The sequence below is a fragment of the Anolis sagrei genome, chromosome 4, assembly GCF_037176765.1.
Source record: "Anolis sagrei isolate rAnoSag1 chromosome 4, rAnoSag1.mat, whole genome shotgun sequence".
NCBI lineage: Eukaryota > Metazoa > Chordata > Lepidosauria > Squamata > Dactyloidae > Anolis > Anolis sagrei.
The window spans coordinates 246,958,268-246,978,349 of record NC_090024.1 but is presented as its reverse complement, the minus strand read 5'-3'; the positions used below and the strand labels follow the sequence as shown (position 1 = coordinate 246,978,349).

General features: G+C 51.5%; 2 protein-coding genes across 3 annotated transcripts in view; one reads left to right on the top strand and one right to left on the bottom strand.

Moving 5' to 3' along the window:
• The window catches only part of STAG3 (STAG3 cohesin complex component), a 46,996-nt gene extending 46,647 nt beyond the window's left edge, over nt 1–349 (top strand). Inside the window, exon 31 of the mRNA XM_067467134.1 lies at nt 341–349. Within this exon, the coding sequence (XP_067323235.1) occupies nt 341–349 (9 nt within the window). The remainder of the gene's footprint in view (nt 1–340) is intronic.
• AP4M1 (adaptor related protein complex 4 subunit mu 1) lies at nt 235–18,872 on the bottom strand. 2 transcript variants are annotated; one of them, XM_067468315.1, is made up of 15 exons: nt 18,721–18,871; nt 16,846–16,931; nt 16,653–16,765; nt 15,167–15,263; nt 10,676–10,786; nt 7,235–7,315; nt 7,093–7,155; nt 6,919–6,985; nt 3,760–3,813; nt 3,569–3,675; nt 3,382–3,476; nt 3,152–3,196; nt 1,148–1,198; nt 917–1,034; nt 235–832 (listed from the first exon to the last, which is right to left on the bottom strand). In XM_067468315.1, exons 1-15 carry the CDS (start codon nt 18,776–18,778, stop codon nt 629–631), a joined length of 1,350 nt encoding a protein of 449 aa, XP_067324416.1. In that variant the 5' UTR covers nt 18,779–18,871; the 3' UTR covers nt 235–628. The 2 variants fall into 2 exon arrangements, with proteins under 2 accessions (XP_067324416.1, XP_067324415.1); XM_067468314.1 differs by having other exon boundaries at nt 3,569–3,813; nt 18,721–18,872.
• Nucleotides 18,873–20,082: the final 1,210 nt, after the last annotated feature.

Genomic DNA, 20,082 nt, shown 5'->3' with positions numbered 1-20,082 from the left:
TATTGGAACACGGAAAATGGATATGGAGACTGGATTCTGATTTTATTAGTGAGACGTGATGGATTGTTAAATTGATGTATTGATGTTTGATGTTTACTCACTTGCATATGTTAATGATTTTCTACTGTGTATATTGGAATTTGTTGTTAACCGCTCTGAGTCGCCTAAGGGCTGAGAAGAGCGGTATACAAGCGAAGTAAATAAATAAATATTATTACCCCCCCCCCCCCCCCGGACTAAGTGAGGGAACACTGTACACAGGAAGCCTGTGTTAGCAGATTTCTTGCTAAGGCTGGGAAAGGGCATTGCCTCCATTGAGGTCTCTCTCTCTTCTTTGCAGAACGACTGAGGCTGTGCCCCCCCCACCTCTACCTCCACCTGCCCCCACCGGTCAGTGCCTTGTGCCTCAGGGCCAGTTTGTGGGGCTGAAGTTGAGCGCCGATTGCTCTTTCTCCCCGGCCCCTTCCCTCAGAAGGAAGGTTGGAGGGGGCCACCATGGGACTGTTTCCGTTGCACTTATTTGCAGAGTTCTGGGCTGTCTTCCTGGCTCTGCTTGTTGACTCTCGTTGGGATAAAGTTGTTTTGTGCCAAGCACCTGCGGGCTTGTCCTTCTCTGTCCCGGTGGCTGCTATGACCCCGCGTTGAGGCGTATGGCGTAGGCATCGCTGTGGGTCACGTAGCGCACCCAGCGGTGGGGGAGGCTGCTCTGCGGCCCCACGAAGCGCAGGAAGCGGATCTGCAGCCCCGAGCAGGCAAAGGCCGGCACCTCGAAGGACAGGTTGGCCGGGCCCAGCTCCCGCAGGCCTCCGCGGCTCAGGCCGGGCACTTCCAGCTGCGGAAAGGAGGCAGGAAGGCCGTTAGAGAACAAGAGGCATCTCTAACTGACCTCGACCAGCCTCCCTTGTCCCACACTCACCTTAAAGAGGGCAGAGAGCTGGGAGCCCCCCTGGATGCGGGGCACGACCCACTCGACGGACTTGGTGCTGGTCTGCAGGGCGGCCGTCTGCTCAGGGCTGCTCAGTTCCTGGGAGAGGCTGGGTGGGAGGGAGGAGCAGCGGTCAAGGTCATCCCCCTTCCCCAATGGGGTGACCCCTCCTCGGCCTGAAAGGCAGAGACCGGACGCTGCCCAGAGTGGTGCCAGGATTACCTCAGCACTGCTTTGGGGACCGGGAGGTGGACACGGACGTTGACGGCGTGGCTGAGAGAGAGAGAGAGAAAGGGAGATGAGGGTCTCTCTGTATTTTGGGGTGCTCACATGTTGGGCAAGTGGGCTTATTAGCAAATACCCTCCTCATAAATGTACATCAGCAACTTAGCAGGAGCAGTGTGACCCAAACCAGAAGCCCAGAGTAATCGAAAAGAACAAAAACACACAGACCAATGTTGTTATCCTTTCCATAGGAGGCTTTTCTTTGTAGCCAAATAATATAGTAAAAGATGTAAACAAATACACAATAGCTTTACACACAGCAGCCTTTACACTGGAGCTTTCTGACATGAGGCTTCTCTCACACAGAGGTTTACCTCACACTCCTCAGGACAACACTAGCTTTGGCCTACTGATTCTTAACAGGCTTCGGCCTACTTGCTCTCCTCAGAACGACACTAGCTTTGGCCTGTTACTCTCCTTGGAACAACACTAGCTTTGGCCCACTGACTCTTAACAGGCTTCAGCCTACACACACTCTTCAGTACGACACTAGCTTTAGCCTGTTACTCTCCTCAGGGTGACACTAGCTTTGGCCCACTGACTCCAACAGGCTTCGGCCTACTCACTCTCCTCAGAACGATACTAGCTTTGGCCCACTAACTCTTAACAGGCTTCTGCCTACTTGCTCTCCTCAGAACGACACTAGCTTTGGCCTGTTACTCTCTTCAGAATGACACTAGCTTTGGCCCACTGACTCTTAGCAGGCATTGGCCTACTCACTCTCCTCGGAACTACACTAGCTTTGGCCCACTAACTCTTTAACAGGCTTTGGCCTACTCACTCTCCTCGGAACTACACTAGCTTTGGCCCACTGACTCTTAACAGGCTTCGGCCTACTCCCTCTCCTCAGAACGATACTAGCTTTGGCCCACTAACTCTTAACAGGCTTCTGCCTACCCGCTCTCCTCAGAAGGACACTAGCTTTGGCCCACTGACTTTTAACAGGCTTTGGCCTACTCCCTCTCCTCAGGACGACACTAGCTTTGGCCCACTGACTTTTAACAGGCTTTGGCCTACTCCCTCTCCTCAGGACGACACTAGCTTTGGCCCACTGACTCTTAACAGGCTTCAGCCTACTCACTCTCCTCAGGACGACACTAGCTTTGGCCCACTGATTCTTAACAGACTTCAGGCTACTCACTCTCCTCAGAACAACACTAGCTTTGGCCCACTAACTCTTAACAGGCTTCTGCCTACTCGCTCTCTTCAGGACGACACTAGCTTTGTATCACTGACTCTTAACAAGCTTTGGTCTACTCACTCTCTTCAGAACGACACTATCTTTGGCCCACTCACTCTTAAGAGGCTTTGGCCTACTCGCTCTCCTCAGAACGACACTAGCTTTGGCCTGTTACTCTCCTCGGAACAACACTAGCTTTGGCCCACTCACTCTTAACAGGCTTCAGCCTACTCGCTCTCCTCAGAATGACACTAGCTTTGGCCTGTTACTGTCCTCAGAAGGACACTAGCTTTGGCTCACTGACTCTTAATAGGCTTCTGCCTACACACACTCTTCAGAACGACACTAACTTTGGCCTACTAACTCTTAACAGGCTTTGGCCTACTTGCTCTCCTCAGAACAACACTAGCTTTGGCCTGTTACTCTCCTTGGAACGACACTAGCTTTGGCCCACTAACTCTTAACAGGCTTCGGCCTACTCGTTCTCTTCAGAACGACCCTAGCTTTGGCTCACTGATTCTTAACAGGCTTCGGCCTACTCACTCTCTTCAGAACAACACTAGCTTTGGCCCACTGACTCTTTAACAGGCTTTGGCCTACTCACTCTCCTCAAAACGACACTAGCTTTGGCCCACTAACTCTTAACAGTCTTCCGCCTACTTACTTTCAGTGCTTGACTCGCTTTTATAATTAAAAAAACCCAGTTAATTATTAATGTTAATCTCTGACACACATATCTGCCCTCTCTGAAGGTGGCTTACCTCTTAGGTGGCAGGTCACAGCGGAGCTTGAGGTAGACTTGCACCCTACAGAAGGAGGAAAGCACGGGCAGAAGTGAGGGCACACCTGGCCTTTCCCACCTGCCCTGCAGCAATGGCAGCCAAGCGCCCCCACAATGCCTATTGAGGCCACAAAACCCCTCCAAAGAGCTGAGGGAGGGGGCAATTTGGACCCAGCGCCCTCCCCTCTCCCCAAACAAAAGCCCACTCACCGGCCACTGGGAAGGTCGTGGTGGACGGTGGGGAAGAGGTGGAAGGGCAGGGCGGTGGGGCAGTGGTCGGCCAGCTGGTACTGCATCAGGGTCAGCTGCTCAAAAAGAGGGGTGGGGGGATCAGGATCCTCAATTGGACACCCACCCACCCTCTTGTGGTCCCCTCTTCCTCCCCACATGCCTTTACCTCCCCTTGGCTGGGGGTCACCCTCAGGACGCGGCTGCGCTCAAACTCATCCAGCCTCACGGAGCTGTGGAAGGAGCACTCGTCCACTCGGACCGCCGTGCCATAGCCTGGGAAGAAGAGAAGGGGGGCAGTTTTTTTGGGGGGGGGAGCCCAAGGGGAGGGGATGTTCAAGGGAAGGGGCTGGCACTCACCACGGAGCTCCATTTTGCCCACGCAGAACTCCTCCGAGAGGCCCACCCGCATCTCTGCAAGGGAAGCCATGGAGCTCGTCACAAACGCTTTGCCTCCTTGCGTTGGAAGGGGCTCTTGGGTCAGTTTGTCAATGTCAATTTTGAAGCTGTCAATCATGGGGTAAAGTAGGGCCCCCTACCTCTCAGGGGCACGTGGTGGTGGGGAGGGGCAGAATTCCTCAAAGAAGAGCATGCCCTGCCTGCATAGGAGGAGCAGGAGAAGTGAAAGGAGATTCCATCTGAACATGAGGAAGAACTTCCTGACTGTGAGAGCTGTTCAGCAGTGGAACTCTCTGCCCCGGAGTGTGGTGGAGGCTCCTTCTTTGGGGGCTTTGAAACAGAGGCTGGATGACCATCTGTCGGGGGTGATTTGAAAGCAATATTCCTGCTTCTTGGCAGAATGGGGTTGGACTGGATGATGGCCCATGAGGTCTCTTCCAACTCTAGGATTCTAGGATTCTATGACTGTGAGAGCTGTTCAGCAGTGGAACTCTCTGCCCCAGAGTGTGATGGAGGCTTCTTCTTTGGGGGCTTTTAAACAAAGGCTGGATGGCCATCTGTCAGGGGTGCTTTGAATGCAATTTTCTTGCTTCTTGGCAGAATGGGGGTGGACTGGATGACCCATGAGGTCTCTTCCAATTTTTTGATTCTAAGTGGAAGCAAATTCTTGATCCCGAACCTGGGAATCAAGGGCTAGGCCTGCTTCCTGAAATTGGTCCATTCTTGTTAGAAATATTAAATATCAATAAGGTATTTTTAATTACAAAAATGTGAGTCAAGTACTGAAAGGGTTACATGGATGCAATGACTCAGAAAAAGCTGCAGTTCCATATAAGGTGTGCCTGTAGCTTAATAGCTCTCAGTCTGAGAGAGCCCTCAGTGGGAGAAAGCCTCAGTGGGAGAAGCCTCAGTGGGAGAAGCTTCGGTGAGAGAAGCCCCAGGTTGAAGGCCATCGTGTGTGAAGGCTGCTGTGTGTGAAGCTCCAGTATGAAGGTTGAACTTTGTGTTACGGAAACCTTGTTGTAAACAGTGCAACTACCTCTGAGGATGCTTGCCATAGATGCAGGCGAAACGTCAGGAGAGAATGCCTCTAGACCATGGCCATATAGCCCGAAAAAACCTACAACAACCCAGTGCAACCATATTTTGCTATCAAGAAAAGCCTCCTAAGGAAGATATAAAATTGGTTGTGTAGATATAGAATTGGAAGATATAAAATGGATGACACTTTCACCATTTGGAGCCATGGAGAAGAAGAACTCAACAGGTTCCTGGACCATCTCAACAGCAAACATCCAATTCACCATGGAAAAAGAAAATGAAGACTGCCTTTTCTAGATGTCCTAGTCATCCGCAAACCAGATCCACAATTGGGTCACACCGTCTACAGAAAATCCACACAGATAGATATCTACATAAAAACTCCAACCATCACCCAAGTAAAAAAAGAAGCCCCATTCAAGCCTTGGCAGACCGTGCAAAAAGAATCTGCGAAGCCCACCTCCTCCAAGATGAACGGAACCCCCTCAACTGGGCTCTCCAGGCCAAGGGAGACTCCACCTCAGACATCAGAAGAGCTGCAAGACCACCGAGAAGAAGCCACGAGAGACAAGACCAAGACCCACCCAGAGGGAAAGGGTTCCTGCCAGACATCAAGGGAACCACTGACCGCAAAAGGAAGCTGATGAGGAAACACAACATACAAACTATCTCCAGACCCACCAAGAAAATCCAACCAATGCTACTTTCAGCAAAGGACGAGGGATCCTCTCACTTCTGCGGGAGTCTACCGTGTACCATGCAGCTGTGGACAAGAAGTCTACAGAGGGACCACCAAACGCAGCAGCATTGCCCAGACACGCATCAAGGAACATGAAAAGCACTGCAGACTCCTTCAACCAGAGAAGTCAGCCATAGCAGAGCACCTGAGGAACCAACCTGGACATAGCATTTTATTGGAGAACACAGAAATGCTGGACCACTCTCACAACCACCATGTCAGGCTACACAGAGAAACCATTGAAATCCACAAGAAGCATGTGGACAATTTCAACAGAAAGGAGGAAACCATGAAAATGAACAAAATCTGGCTACCAGTATTAAAAAACTCAAAAATTACAACAGCACAACAACAGAGAGGAAACAAACAAGGACATCTAATCACCTCTCAACATAAGATTGCCCCAGGCACTGCCAGGCCATCAAATGCTAATCAAGGTGGTCAGTTGAAACATTCACACCTAGCTCCAGCAGACAAGAGTCCTTTCTCCCACCCTGGACATTATTCCACAGATATATAAACCCTTTTTCCTAGTCCCAACAGACCTCACTAGAATCATAGAATCAAAGAGTTGGAAGAGACCTCATGGGCCATCCAGTCCAACCCCATTCTGCCAAGAAGCAGGAATATTGCATTCAAATCACCCCTGACAGATGGCCATCCAGCCTCTGCTTAAAAGCTTCCAAAGAAGGAGCCTCCACCACACTCCGGGGCAGAGAGTTCCACTGCTGAACGGCTCTCACAGTCAGGAAGTTCTTCCTCATGTTCAGATGGAATCTCCTCTCTTGTAGTCTGAAGCCATTGTTCCGCGTCCTAGTCTCCAGGGAAGCAGAAAACAAGCTTGCTCCCTCCTCCCTGTGGCTTCCTCTCACATATTTATACCTCTGAGGATGCTTGCCATAGATGCAGGCGAAATGTCAGGAGAGAATGCCTCTATACACCATGGCCATATAGCCCGAAAAAACCTACAACAACCCAGACTCAGCAAAAAGCTGCAGTTCCATATAAAGTGTGCCTGTAGCTTAATAGCTATCAGTCTGAGAGAGCCCTCAGTGGGAGAAAGGCCTCAGTGGGAGAAGCTTCAGTGAGAGAAGCCCATCGTGTGTGAAGCTCCAGTGTGAAGGTTGAACTTTGTGTTGTGGAAACCTTGTTGTAAACAGTGCAACAATATTGTTTTGCTATCAAGGAAAGCCTCCTAAGGAAGATATAAAATTGGTCTCTGCTTTTGTTCTTTTCATCACTTTGATGCTGGGTCACGCTACTGCGAAGAAGTACATTTATAGGAAGGGTCTTTAGTTAATAAGCCCACTCGCCCAACAATACTTGCATGATTTACTCACCGGAACAATTTGGGAAGAAACTCTTGAGCCGGATCTCTCCTTGGATGTCGACTTTCATGGGTGTTCCCTGGGGAGGGAAGGAGGGGTGGCCAGAAGGCTCAGTTCCACCCAACCAATTCAATGGAGGCTAGGGCCCTATCTCCCCAAATAAACTGCCCCCCCTAACAAACTCACATTGGCTGCAATGATCACCGTGAGGCGCTCCACCAGGTCCAGGAAGACCTCTGGCCGGGAACCCTGGGACAGAGAAAGACACCAGTTGGACCAATGGTTCTGGATGAACCCAGATTGAGGAATATGAGGTGTGTCTTCTGACCTGTTCCCCGCGCAGGGAGAGGGCTGGCCGGGCCGCGGCAGAGCTGGGGGCCACCTTGCTCTGCTGAGTGTCCGCTCCAAACTTCAAACACAAAAAAAGGACCACGGTTAGAAACAGGCCCAAGCTGCGAGGGTTGCAAAACACCCCCTTCCTGGAACAAGGCTGTCAATGGGTCTGTTTTGTTTTCCCAGAGGAAGGAAGCACTGCTCCAAATAGAGGGAAGGTCTAACCCAGTGGTTCTCAACCTGGAGGTCGGGACCCCCGGGGGGGGGGGGGGCGTGAGAGGGCGTCAGGGGAGTCACCAAAGACCATCAGAAAACACAGTATTTTCTATTGGTCATGGGGGTTTTGTGTGGAAAATTTGGCCCAATTCTACCGTTGGTGGGATTCAGAATGCTCCTTGATTGTAGGTGAACTATAAATTCAAACAACTACAACTCCCAAATGTCAAGCTCTATTTTCCCCCAACTCCAGCAATGTTCACATTTGGTTATATTGAGTATTCATGCCAAGTTTGGTCCAGATCCATCCTTGTTTGAGTCCACAGTGTTCTCTGGATGTAGGTGAACTACAACTCTCGTACTCAAGGTCAATGCCCACCAAACCCTGTTGGTCATGGGAGTTCTGTGTGCCAAGGTTGGTTCAATTCCATGGTTGGTGGAGTTCAGAATGCTCTTTGATTGTAGGTGAACTATAAATCCCAACAACTACAACTCCCAAATGTCAAGTTCTATTTCTCCTAAATTCCACCAGCGTTCACATTTGGGCATATTGAGTATTGAGTCCACAGTGCTTACTGGATATAGGTAAACTACAACTCCAAAAATCAAGATCAATGCCCACCAAACCCTTCCAGTATTTTGTGTTGGTCATGGGAGTTCTGCGTGCCAAGTTTGGTTCAATTCCATTGTCGGTGGAGTTCAGAATGCTCTTTGTAGGTGAACTATAAATCCCAGCAACTATAACTCAGAAATGATAAAATCAAGCCCCCCCCCCCCCCAAGTCAAATTTGGGCATAGCAGATAGTTGTGCCAGATTTGGTCTATTGAATGGAAATACATCTTGTATATCAGATATTTACATTACAATTTGTAACAGTAGCAAAATTAAAGTTATGAAGTAGCAACAAAAATAATTTTAGGGTTGAGGGTCACCACAACATGAGGAACTGTATTAAGGGGTCCTAGCATTAGGAAGGTTGAGAGCCACGGGGAAATCAAGTCATCCAGTACTTTGCTATAGTGTCCCCAGTGAATGGGTCTGGATGCGCCAGAAAAAAGGAGCCATTCTCCTGTGTGCTGTTTCCCCAGAGCCGGCAGCTTTCACCTGGAGTCCCAAGAAGCCATCCCTATGCCATTTTTTGCAAGGGGTCAGGTGCACATCGAGTGAGACACCATTTAAAGTCTCACCATTTAAAGCTGAGCCATGTCCAGCTTATGTAGTCTACTGAAATACCTAGATTTCTCCAACAGGTATGCACTGCAGGAGGGCGACAAATGACCAAGGGTCTGAAGAACAAGCCCTATGAGGAGTGGTTGAAAGAGCTGGGCATGCTTAGCCTGCAGAAGAGAAGGCTGAAAGGAGACAGGACGATGGCCATATGTAATGATGTGACGGGAAGCCATAGGGAGGAGGGAGCAGGCTTCCTTTCAGCTGCCCTGGAGACTAAGACACCCCAAAAAGGTGAGCATTAGATTTGAGTCAATACGGGTAGTTTCCCCCCTTTTGCGGGGCTCTTGTGAGCTGAATGCTATGGAACCTGGAGGGCTGTTTGCCTACGCAGACAGTTTTAATGGTGGATTTTAAACTCAACATAGTGAATCACAGCACTCTCTGGACCATCCTCCAAAAAATCAGGTGCCCTAACAAGCTTGTGACTATCCTGCGGCTCCTCCACGATGACATGATGGCAACAGTCCTGGACAGCAATGGCTCCCAAAGTGACCCATTTAAGGTGGAATCGGGTGTCAAACAGGGATGTGTTGTTATTGCCCCAACTTTATTCTCCATCTTCATCGCTATGATACTTCGCCTTGTTGATGGGAAGCTTCCTACCAGAGTGGAAATCATCTATTGGACAGGTGGCAAGCTATTCAACTTCAGCAGACTGAAGGCCAAAACCAAGGTCTGTTATAGAACTCCAGTATGCTGATGACAACGTCATCTGTGCACATTCAGAAGAAGACCCACAAACCACTCTAAACATCTTTGCTGAAGCATACGAGAAGCTCGGCCTCTCATTGAACATCAAGAAAACCAAAGTGCTCTTCCAGCAGTCACTGGCCAATCCCTCTCCAATGCCAGTGATACAGCTTAATGGTGGAACATTAGAGGATGTTGACCATTTCCACTCCCTTGCCAGCCACTTCTCCACCAAAGTCAACACTGACACTGAAATACGACACTGCCTGAGCTCTCTGGGAGTGTTTGAGGACCGGGACATCCGTAGGGAGACCAAGGTGCTTGTTTATAAAGCTATTCCCCTCCCAACCCTGCTCAACGCCTGCGAAACGTGGACTGTCTACAGACGTCACATGCAACTCCTGGAATGATTCCAGCAGCGATGCCTCCGGAAAATCCTGCAAATATTTTGGGAAGGCAAGCGGACAAATATTTTGGGAAGACAAGCTGGAAGAAGCAAAGACGACCAGCTCTGAAGCGATGGTCCTCCGCCATCAACTCTGCTGGACCAGCCACATTGTCAGGATGGCCAACCACTGCCTCCCAAAGCAGTTGCTCTACTCCGAACTCAAGAACAGAAAACAATGTTGGAGGACAGGAAAAGAGATTTAAAGATGGGCTCAAAGCCAACTTTAAAAACTCTGGCATAGACACTGAGAACTGGGAAGCCCTGTCCCTTGAGCGCTCCAGCTGGAGGTCAGTTGTGACCAGCAGTGCTGCAGAATTTGAAGAGGAACGAATGGAGGGTGGAAGAGAGAAACATGCCAAGAGGAAGGCACGTCAAGCCAACCCTGACCGGGGCCACCTTCCACCTGGAAACCGATGCCCTCACTGTGGGAGAAGATGCAGGTCAAGAATAGGGCTCGACGGTCATCTACAGACCCACTGCCAGGACACTGATCTTGGAGGACCATCATCCTCGTACAACGAGGGATTGCCTAAGTAAGTAAGTAAAACTCCACTGTGTGCCCTGTTTTTGTTTTGTGTATTTTGATGCACATTTTATGGATGTATGTTTTAATATGTGCATCTTACGAAGTATTCTAAAATGATTACGTGTTTGTTTATGTTTTACTGATGCGGTAACCCATCTCAAGCCATTAGGCGAGGCGGGCAAGAAATAAAAATGACTCTCTCTCGTTTCCGTTGGCTGCAGGTTCCCTCGAGTCCTGTCCTGCAGCCAGAGAACAAGCCAAGGAAGCCTGCAATGGGCTCTCTCTCCCACCCGCACCCCTCCACCAGTAGGCACCACGGGCTCACCAGCCCCACGGAGCTGAGGTCCAGGAGGCTGAAGCGCGGGCCCAGGACCGGCTCCACTTGCAGGAAGTTCCGCAGCACCTCGGGGGCCGTGCTCTGGACGTAGCCGTAGTCCTGGAAGGAAGGGAAGGAGCCAGTGAAAGAGTGTGTGTGTGTGTGGGGGGGGGGGGTTCCACCTGCCACTTTAGTGAGGCCCCGGCCCTTTGATCTAGGTCCTGTCTTGAGGCAGGTCACTACATCTGCCTGCCACCTCAGAAGAAGGAGGAGGAAATCCTGCTGCTACTCTCCCCCCATCCAAGCCAGCTAAGGGGAGAAAGGGGACTGAGGAAGAGACTTTAAAAACACCTGTCTCCTGGTTGTTGCTTACTACATCTGCCTGCCACCTCAGGAGGAGAAGGAGGAAGTCCTCCTGCTACTCTCCCCCTCCCAAGCCAGCTAAGAGGAGGAAGGGGGCTGAGGAAGAGTCTTTAAAAATGCCTGTCTCCTGACTCTTGCTTACTACATCTGCCTGCCACCTCAGGAGGAGAAGGAGGAAGTCCTGCTGCTACTCTCCCCCTCCCAAGACAGCTAAGAGGAGGAAGGGGGTTGAGGAAGAGTCTTTAAAAAGCCTGTCTCCTGACTCTTGCTTACTACATCTGCCTGCCACCTCAGGAGGAGAAGGAGGAAGTCCTGCTGCTACTCTCCCCCTCCCAAGACAGCTAAGAGGAGGAAGGGAACTGAGGAAGAGACTTTAAAAACACCTGTCTCCTGGCTGTTGCTTACTACATCTGCCTGCCACCTCAGGAGGAGAAGGAGGAAGTCCTGCTGCTACTCTCCCCCTCCCAAGACAGCTAACAGGAAGGGGACTGAGGAAGATACTTTAAAAACACCTGTCTCCTGTCTGTTGCTTACTACATCTGCCTGCCACCTCAGAAGGAGAAGGAGGAAATCCTACTGCTATTCTCCCCCTCCCAAGCCAGCTAAGAGGAGAAAAGGAACTGAGGAAGAGACTTTAAAAACACCTGTCTCCTGGCTGTTGCTTAATACATCTGCCTGCCACCTCAGAAGGAGAAGGAGGAAATCCTACTGCTATTCTCCCCCTCCCAAGCCAGCTAAGAGGAGAAAAGGAACTGAGGAAGAGACTTTAAAAACACCTGTCTCCTGGCTGTTGCTTAATACATCTGCCTGCCACCTCAGGAGGAGAAGGAGAAAATCCTGCTGCTTCTTGTCCCCCCCCCACCCCTCAAGCCAGCTAAGAGGAGGAAGGGGACTGGGGAAGAGACTTTAAAAACACCTGTCTCCTGGCTGTTGCTTACTACATCTGCCTGCCACCTCAGGAGGAGAAGGAGGAAGTCCTGCTGCTACTCTCCCCCTCCCAAGACAGCTAACAGGAAGGGGACTGAGGAAGAGACTTTAAAAACACCTGTCTCCTGTCTGTTGCTTACTACATCTGCCTGCCACCTCAGGAGGAGAAGGAGGAAGTCCTGCTGCTACTCTCCCCCTCCCAAGACAGCTAAGAGGAGGAAGGGGACTGAGGAAGAGACTTTAAAAACACCTGTCTCCTGACTCTTGCTTACTACATCTGCCTGCCACCTCAGGAGGAGAAGGAGGAAGTCCTGCTGCTACTCTCCCCCTCCCAAGACAGCTAAGAGGAGGAAGGGAACTGAGGAAGAGACTTTAAAAACACCTGTCTCCTGGCTGTTGCTTACTACATCTGCCTGCCACCTCAGGAGGAGAAGGAGGAAGTCCTGCTGCTACTCTCCCCCTCCCAAGACAGCTAACAGGAAGGGGACTGAGGAAGAGACTTTAAAAACACCTGTCTCCTGTCTGTTGCTTACTACATCTGCCTGCCACCTCAGAAGGAGAAGGAGGAAATCCTACTGCTATTCTCCCCCTCCCAAGCCAGCTAAGAGGAGAAAAGGAACTGAGGAAGAGACTTTAAAAACACCTGTCTCCTGGCTGTTGCTTAATACATCTGCCTGCCACCTCAGAAGGAGAAGGAGGAAATCCTACTGCTATTCTCCCCCTCCCAAGCCAGCTAAGAGGAGAAAAGGAACTGAGGAAGAGACTTTAAAAACACCTGTCTCCTGGCTGTTGCTTAATACATCTGCCTGCCACCTCAGGAGGAGAAGGAGAAAATCCTGCTGCTTCTTGTCCCCCCCCCCCACCCCTCAAGCCAGCTAAGAGGAGGAAGGGGACTGGGGAAGAGACTTTAAAAACACCTGTCTCCTGGCTGTTGCTTACTACATCTGCCTGCCACCTCAGGAGGAGAAGGAGGAAGTCCTGCTGCTTCTCCCCCTCCCAAGACAGCTAACAGGAGGAAGGGGACTGAGGAAGATACTTTAAAAACACCTGTCTCCTGTCTGTTGCTTACTACATCTACCTGCCACCTCAGGAGGAGAAGGAGGAAATCCTGCTGCTACTCTCCTCCTCCCAAGCCAGCTAAGAGGAGGAAGGGGACTGAGGAAGATACTTTAAAAACATCTGTCTCCTGGCTGTTGCTTACTACATCTGCCAGCCACCTCAGAAGGAGAAGGAGAAAATCCTGCTGCTTCTTGTCCCCCCCCCCCCACCCCTCAAGCCAGCTAAGAGGAGGAAGGGGACTGGGGAAGAGACTTTAAAAACACCTGTCTCCTGACTCTTGCTTACTACATCTGCCTGCCACCTCAGGAGGAGAAGGAGAAAATCCTGCTGCTTCTTGTCCCCCCCACCCCACCCCTCAAGCCAGCTAAGAGGAGGAAGGGGACTGGGGAAGAGACTTTAAAAACACCTGTCTCCTGGCTGTTGCTTACTACATCTGCCAGCCACCTCAGAAGGAGAAGGAGGAAATCCTACTGCTATTCTCCCCCTCCCAAGCCAGCTAAGAGGAGAAAAGGAACTGAGGAAGAGACTTTAAAAACACCTGTCTCCTGGCTGTTGCTTAATACATCTGCCTGCCACCTCAGAAGGAGAAGGAGGAAATCCTACTGCTATTCTCCCCCTCCCAAGCCAGCTAAGAGGAGAAAAGGAACTGAGGAAGAGACTTTAAAAACACCTGTCTCCTGGCTGTTGCTTAATACATCTGCCTGCCACCTCAGGAGGAGAAGGAGAAAATCCTGCTGCTTCTTGTCCCCCCCCCCCCCCACCCCTCAAGCCAGCTAAGAGGAGGAAGGGGACTGGGGAAGAGACTTTAAAAACACCTGTCTCCTGGCTGTTGCTTACTACATCTGCCTGCCACCTCAGGAGGAGAAGGAGGAAGTCCTGCTGCTTCTCCCCCTCCCAAGACAGCTAACAGGAGGAAGGGGACTGAGGAAGATACTTTAAAAACACCTGTCTCCTGTCTGTTGCTTACTACATCTACCTGCCACCTCAGGAGGAGAAGGAGGAAATCCTGCTGCTACTCTCCTCCTCCCAAGCCAGCTAAGAGGAGGAAGGGGACTGAGGAAGATACTTTAAAAACATCTGTCTCCTGGCTGTTGCTTACTACATCTGCCAGCCACCTCAGAAGGAGAAGGAGAAAATCCTGCTGCTTCTTGTCCCCCCCCCCCCACCCCTCAAGCCAGCTAAGAGGAGGAAGGGGACTGGGGAAGAGACTTTAAAAACACCTGTCTCCTGACTCTTGCTTACTACATCTGCCTGCCACCTCAGGAGGAGAAGGAGAAAATCCTGCTGCTTCTTGTCCCCCCCACCCCACCCCTCAAGCCAGCTAAGAGGAGGAAGGGGACTGGGGAAGAGACTTTAAAAACACCTGTCTCCTGGCTGTTGCTTACTACATCTGCCAGCCACCTCAGAAGGAGAAGGAGAAAATCCTGCTGCTTCTTGTCCCCCCCCCCCCCACCCCTCAAGCCAGCTAAGAGGAGGAAGGGGACTGGGGAAGAGACTTTAAAAACACCTGTCTCCTGGCTGTTGCTTACTACATCTGCCTGCCACCTCAGGAGGAGAAGGAGGAAGTCCTGCTGCTTCTCCCCCTCCCAAGACAGCTAACAGGAGGAAGGGGACTGAGGAAGATACTTTAAAAACACCTGTCTCCTGTCTGTTGCTTACTACATCTACCTGCCACCTCAGGAGGAGAAGGAGGAAATCCTGCTGCTACTCTCCTCCTCCCAAGCCAGCTAAGAGGAGGAAGGGGACTGAGGAAGATACTTTAAAAACATCTGTCTCCTGGCTGTTGCTTACTACATCTGCCAGCCACCTCAGAAGGAGAAGGAGAAAATCCTGCTGCTTCTTGTCCCCCCCCCCCCCCACCCCTCAAGCCAGCTAAGAGGAGGAAGGGGACTGGGGAAGAGACTTTAAAAACACCTGTCTCCTGACTCTTGCTTACTACATCTGCCTGCCACCTCAGGAGGAGAAGGAGAAAATCCTGCTGCTTCTCCCCCCCCCCCCGCCCCAAGCCAGCTAAGAGGAGGAAGGGGACTGAGGAAGATACTTTAAAACATCTGTCTCCTGGCTGTAGCTTACAACATCTGCCTGCCACCTCAGGAGGAGGAAGGCGGTATACAAATACAGTAAATAAATAAAATTTTCACCATGACGTACCAGTAGCTCATCCAAGAGTTCGTAGAGGAGGGCGAAGTTGAGGGCCACGCTCCTCTCGTCCAGGGCCCCGCAGGAGTCCCGAAGCAGCGCCGCCAATCTAGACAAAAGGGGTGGAGTTAGGGACAATGGGCGGGGCCTCACTCTCCCAGGAGGCACAGTTTGGCAATGGATCTAATAGCCTGGGAAAGCTGTGGGGCCTCCTCTGGACGTCTTCCTTAACAGCCTGAACATTCTCTCCCTTAAGTTGGAAAATTGAGCATGGTCATGCTGAGAAACTGCAAGTCGCTTCTGGTGTGAGAGAACTGGCTGTCTGCAAGGACGTTGCCCAGGGGACATTGCCCAGATGTTTTGATGTTTGACCATCCTTGTGGAAGGCTTCTCTCATGTCCCCGCATGAGGAGCTGGAGCTGACAGAGGGAGCTCATCCACACTCTCCCTGGATTCGAACCTGCGACCTGTCGGTCTTCAGTCCTGCCGGCACAGGGGTTCAACCCACTGTGCCACCAGGGTGTTGCTATTCGCTACCTTGATCAACACTGAATAGCCATGCAGCTTCAAGGTCTGGTTGCTTCCTGCCCAAGGCAATCCTATATCTAGCTAGCTATCTATGTATGTATGTATGTATCTATCTATCTGTGGAATGATGTCCAGGGTGGGAAAAAGAAAGAAAGAACTCTCGTCTGTTGGAGGCGAGTGTGAATGTTGCTATAGATCACCTTGATTAGCACAGAATAGCCTTGCAGCTTCAAGGTCTGGCTGCTTCCTGCACAGGAAATCCTATCTATCTATGGAATGATGTCCAGGGTGAGATAAAGAAAGAACTCTAGTCTGTTGGATGCAAGTGTGAATGTTGCTATTGGCCACCTTGGTTAGCACTGAATAGCCTTACACCTTCAAGGCCTGGCTGCTTCCTGCCCGAGGCAATCCTATATATATGTGTGTGTGTGTGGAATGTTGTCAAAGGTGGGAGAAAGAGAGAACTCTATAATCTGTTGGAGGCAAGTGTGAATGTTGCTACTGGCCACCTTGATTAACATTGAGTAGCCTTGCAGCCTCAAGGTCTGGCTGCTTCCTGTCCAGGGGAATCCTATATATATATATATATATATATATATATATATATATATATATCTATATATCTGTGGAATGTTGTCAAGGATGGGAGAAAGAGAGAACTCTATAATCTGTTGGAGCCAAGTGTGAATGTTGCTATTGGCTAGCTTGATTAGCATTGAGTAGCCTTGCACCTTCAAAGCCTGGCTGCTTCCTTCCTGGGGGAATCCTTTGTTGTGGGGTGTGAGCTGGCCTTGATGTAGGATTTAGCCAGGCATGGGCCAACTTAGGACCTCCTTCCAAGTGTTAGGAAGGTAGGAATTGGAGTCCACAACACCTGGAGAGAGGGAGGGCCCAAGTTGTCCCATGCATAGGGGCGTGGCCTAGCTGTGCAGTGGGCGTGGCCTAGCTCCAAGCCCCGCCCCCGACTGACCTGTTGAGGAACTCCAGTGCTGCAAAAGGTGAAGCTTTGGAAGGGATGGTGGCCACGAAGTAGAGCCCCCCATGACGCACATGCGCGAAGTGGAGCCCCGGGGGATGCGCCTCCTGCAGGAGAAAGGGAGGGTGTGACGTCAGAGGGTGAGTGACGTCCGGTGCTTCCCCCTTGGCCTTGACCCCCTTCTCACCATGAAGACCGGGGCCTGGTCAGGAGGCAGCGCCGTCACCTTCCGGAAGAAGTCCTCCACGAGGCCGGGGTGGCCCTCCCCACGGACTGTGCGCAGAGGGTCAAGGAGGGCAACGGGACCAGGGCCCTCCCCCACTGTCCCTCCCCTTCAGAAGAAGACGTACAAGCCACTCTAAACACCTTCGCAGAAGCATACGAGAAGCTCGCCCTCTCACTGAACATTGAGAAAACCAAGGTGCTTTTCCAGCAGGCACCAGCCAATCCCTCTCCAATGCCAGTGATACAGCTTAATGGTGTAACATTAGGAAATGTGGACCATTTCCGCTCCCTTGGCAGCCACCTCTCCACCAAAGTCAACATCGACGCCAAAATACAACACCGCCTGAGCTCTGCAAGTGCAGCATTTTCCCGAATGAAGCAGAGAGTGTTTGAGGACCGGGACATCCATAGGGAGACCAAGGGGCTTGCCTATAAAGCTACTGTCCTCCCAACCCTGCTCTATGCCTGCGAAATGTGGACTGTCTACAGATGTCAACATTGAGACTGAAATGCAACACCGTCTGAGCTTTGCAAGTGCAGCATTTTCCCGAATGAAGCAGAGAGTGTTTGAGGACCGGGACATCCGTAGGGATACCAAGGTGCTTGTTTATAAAGCTATTGTCCTTCCAATCCTGCTCTATGCCTGCGAAATGTGGACTGTCTACAGATGTCAACATTGAGACTGAAATGCAACACCGTCTGAGCTTTGCAAGTGCAGCATTTTCCCGAATGAAGCAGAGAGTGTTTGAGGACCGGGACATCCGTAGGGATACCAAGGTGCTTGTCTGTAAAGCCATTGTCCTCCCAACCCTGCTATACGCCTGCGAAATGTGGACTGTCTACAGATGTCAACATTGAGACTGAAATGCAACACCGTCTGAGCTTTGCAAGTGCAGCATTTTCCCAAATGAAGCAGAGAGTGTTTGAGAACTGGGACATCCGTAGGGAGACCAAGGGGCTTGTCTATAAAGCTACTGTCCTCCCAACCCTGCTCTATGCCTGCGAGACGTGGACTGTCTACAGATGTCAACATTGAGACTGAAATGCAACACCGTCTGAACTTTGCAAGTGCAGCATTTTTCCGAATGAAGCAGAGAGTGTTCGAGGACCGGGACATCCGTAGGGATACCAAGGTGCTTGTCTATAAAGCTATTCCCCTCCCAACCCTGCTCTATGCCTGCGAAACGTGGACTGTCTACAGACGTCACATGCAACTCCTGGAACGATTCAATCAGCGCTGCCTCCGGAAAATCCTGCAAATCTCTTGGGAAGACAAGCGGACAAACGTCAGCGTGCTGGAAGAAGCAAAGACCACCAGCATTGAAGTGATGCTTCTCCGCCACCAACTCCGCTGGACTGGCCACATTGCCCGGATGCCCGACCACCGTCTCCCAAAGCAGTTGCTCTACTCTGAACTCAAGAATGGAAAACGGAATGCTGGTGGACAGGAAAAGAGATTTAAAGATGGGCTTAAAGCCAACCTTAAAAACTCTGGCATGGACACTGAGAACTGGGAAGCCCTGGCCCTTGAGCGCTCCAGCTGGAGGTCAGCTGTGACCAGCAGTGCTGCAGAATTTGAGGAGACACGAGTGGAGGGTGAAAGAGAGAAACGTGCCAGGAGGAAGGCGCGTCAAGCCAACCCCGACCGGGACCGCCTTCCACCTGGAAACTGATGCCTTCACTGTGGGAGAAGATGTGGGTCAAGAAGAGGGCTCCACAGCCACCTACAAACCCACAAAAATAGTCATCAAGGAAGACCATCTTACTCGTCCAACGAGGGATCGCCTAAGTAAGTAAGTAAGTAAGTCTCTCCCCTTCTGCCCTTCAGGAAGGATACAGTCCTTGTAGAGGAGCCGGTCCCCTTGCGAGGAGAGCACGAACACCTCCGAGATCATCCTCGGCCCTCCAGGAAACACTCTGCACACGCCCCGGAGCACTCTCTTTAGCCTTACTTCCTGGAAGAAGCAAAATACTAGGGAGGGGGCGTGGCCTGTGGGAGGTCACGCCCCTCCCGCCTGGGATTGGCTCACAGGCGCTGCGTCACCTAGAGGCGTGGCCTGCACAAGGAAGAGTCTCCACCCTTCAGTGATAAAGGGAGAAGGGATTGGTTGAGGAATGTAGCGTCACGTAGAGGCGTGGCCTACACAAGGAAGAGTTTCCGCCCTTCTCTGCAAAGACGAGCAGGGATTGGTTGCGAGGTGTCGCGTCACGTAAAGGCGTGGCCTACACAAGGAAGAGTTTCCGCCCTTCTCTGCAAATGTGACCGGTGATTGGTTGCGAGGTGTCGCGTCACGTAGAGGCGTGGTTTGTATAACGGCAAGTCCCCGCCCCCGCCTGCAAAGGCGAGCGGTGATTGGTTGCGAGGTGCTGCGTCACGTAGAGGCGTGGTTTGTATAACGGCAAGTCCCCGCCCCCGCCTGCAAAGGCGAGCGGTGATTGGTTGCGTGGTGCTGCGTCACGTAGAGGCGTGGCCTACACAAGGAAGAGTTTTCTCCCTTCGCTGCAAAGACGAGCGGTGATTGGTTGCGAGGTGCTGCGTCACGTAGAGGCGTGGCCTACACAAGGAAGAGTTTCCGCCCTTCTCTGCAAATGTGAGCGGTGATTGGTTGCAAGGTGTTGCGTCACGTAGAGGCGTGGTTTGTATAACAGCAAGTCCCCGCCCCTGCCTGCAAAGGCGAGCAGGGATTGGCTGTGGCGTGCTGCGTCACTTAAAGGCGTGGCCTAGAGAATGAAGAGTCCCTGCCCTTCTCTACAAACGCGAGCAAGGATTGGCTGCGGAGTTGTGCGTCACTTGAAGGCGTGGCCTAGAGAACGACGAGTCCCCGCCCTTCTCTTCAAACGCGAGCAGGGATTGGCTGCGGGGCGTAAAGGCGTGGCCTGCATAAAGAAATTTCCCCGCCCTTCCCTTCAAAGACGAACTGGGATTGGTTGAGGGTTTTACGTCACGGAGAGGCGTGGCCTGCATACGGATAAGTCTCCGCCTCTCTTTGCATAGCCGAGCAGGGATTGGCTGCGGGGCGTTGCTTCACGTAGAGGCGTGGCCTGTATAAGAGCAAGTCTCCGCCTCTTTCTGCATAGCCAAGCAAGGATTGGCTGCGGGGCGTTGCTTCACATAGAGGCGTGGCCTATTGAATCGAGTCCCCGCCCTCTACTTCCAAAGCCGAGCAGGGATTGGTTCCGAGGTGTTGCGTCACGTATG

Bases quoted from the DNA above. Each gene is read 5' to 3' on its own strand.
- AP4M1 (XM_067468314.1), bottom strand. From the start codon at position 18,778: ATGATCTCGGAGGTGTTCGTGCTCTCCTCGCAAGGGGACCGGCTCCTC. The intron at 7,316-10,675 runs GTGAGCCCGTGG...TTGTGTTTGAAG, and splicing joins ACCTCAGCTCCGTGGGGCTG to TTTGGAGCGGACACTCAGCA. The intron at 3,197-3,381 runs GTGAGTGGGCTT...CTCCTTCTGTAG, and splicing joins CACGACCTTCCCAGTGGCCG to GGTGCAAGTCTACCTCAAGC.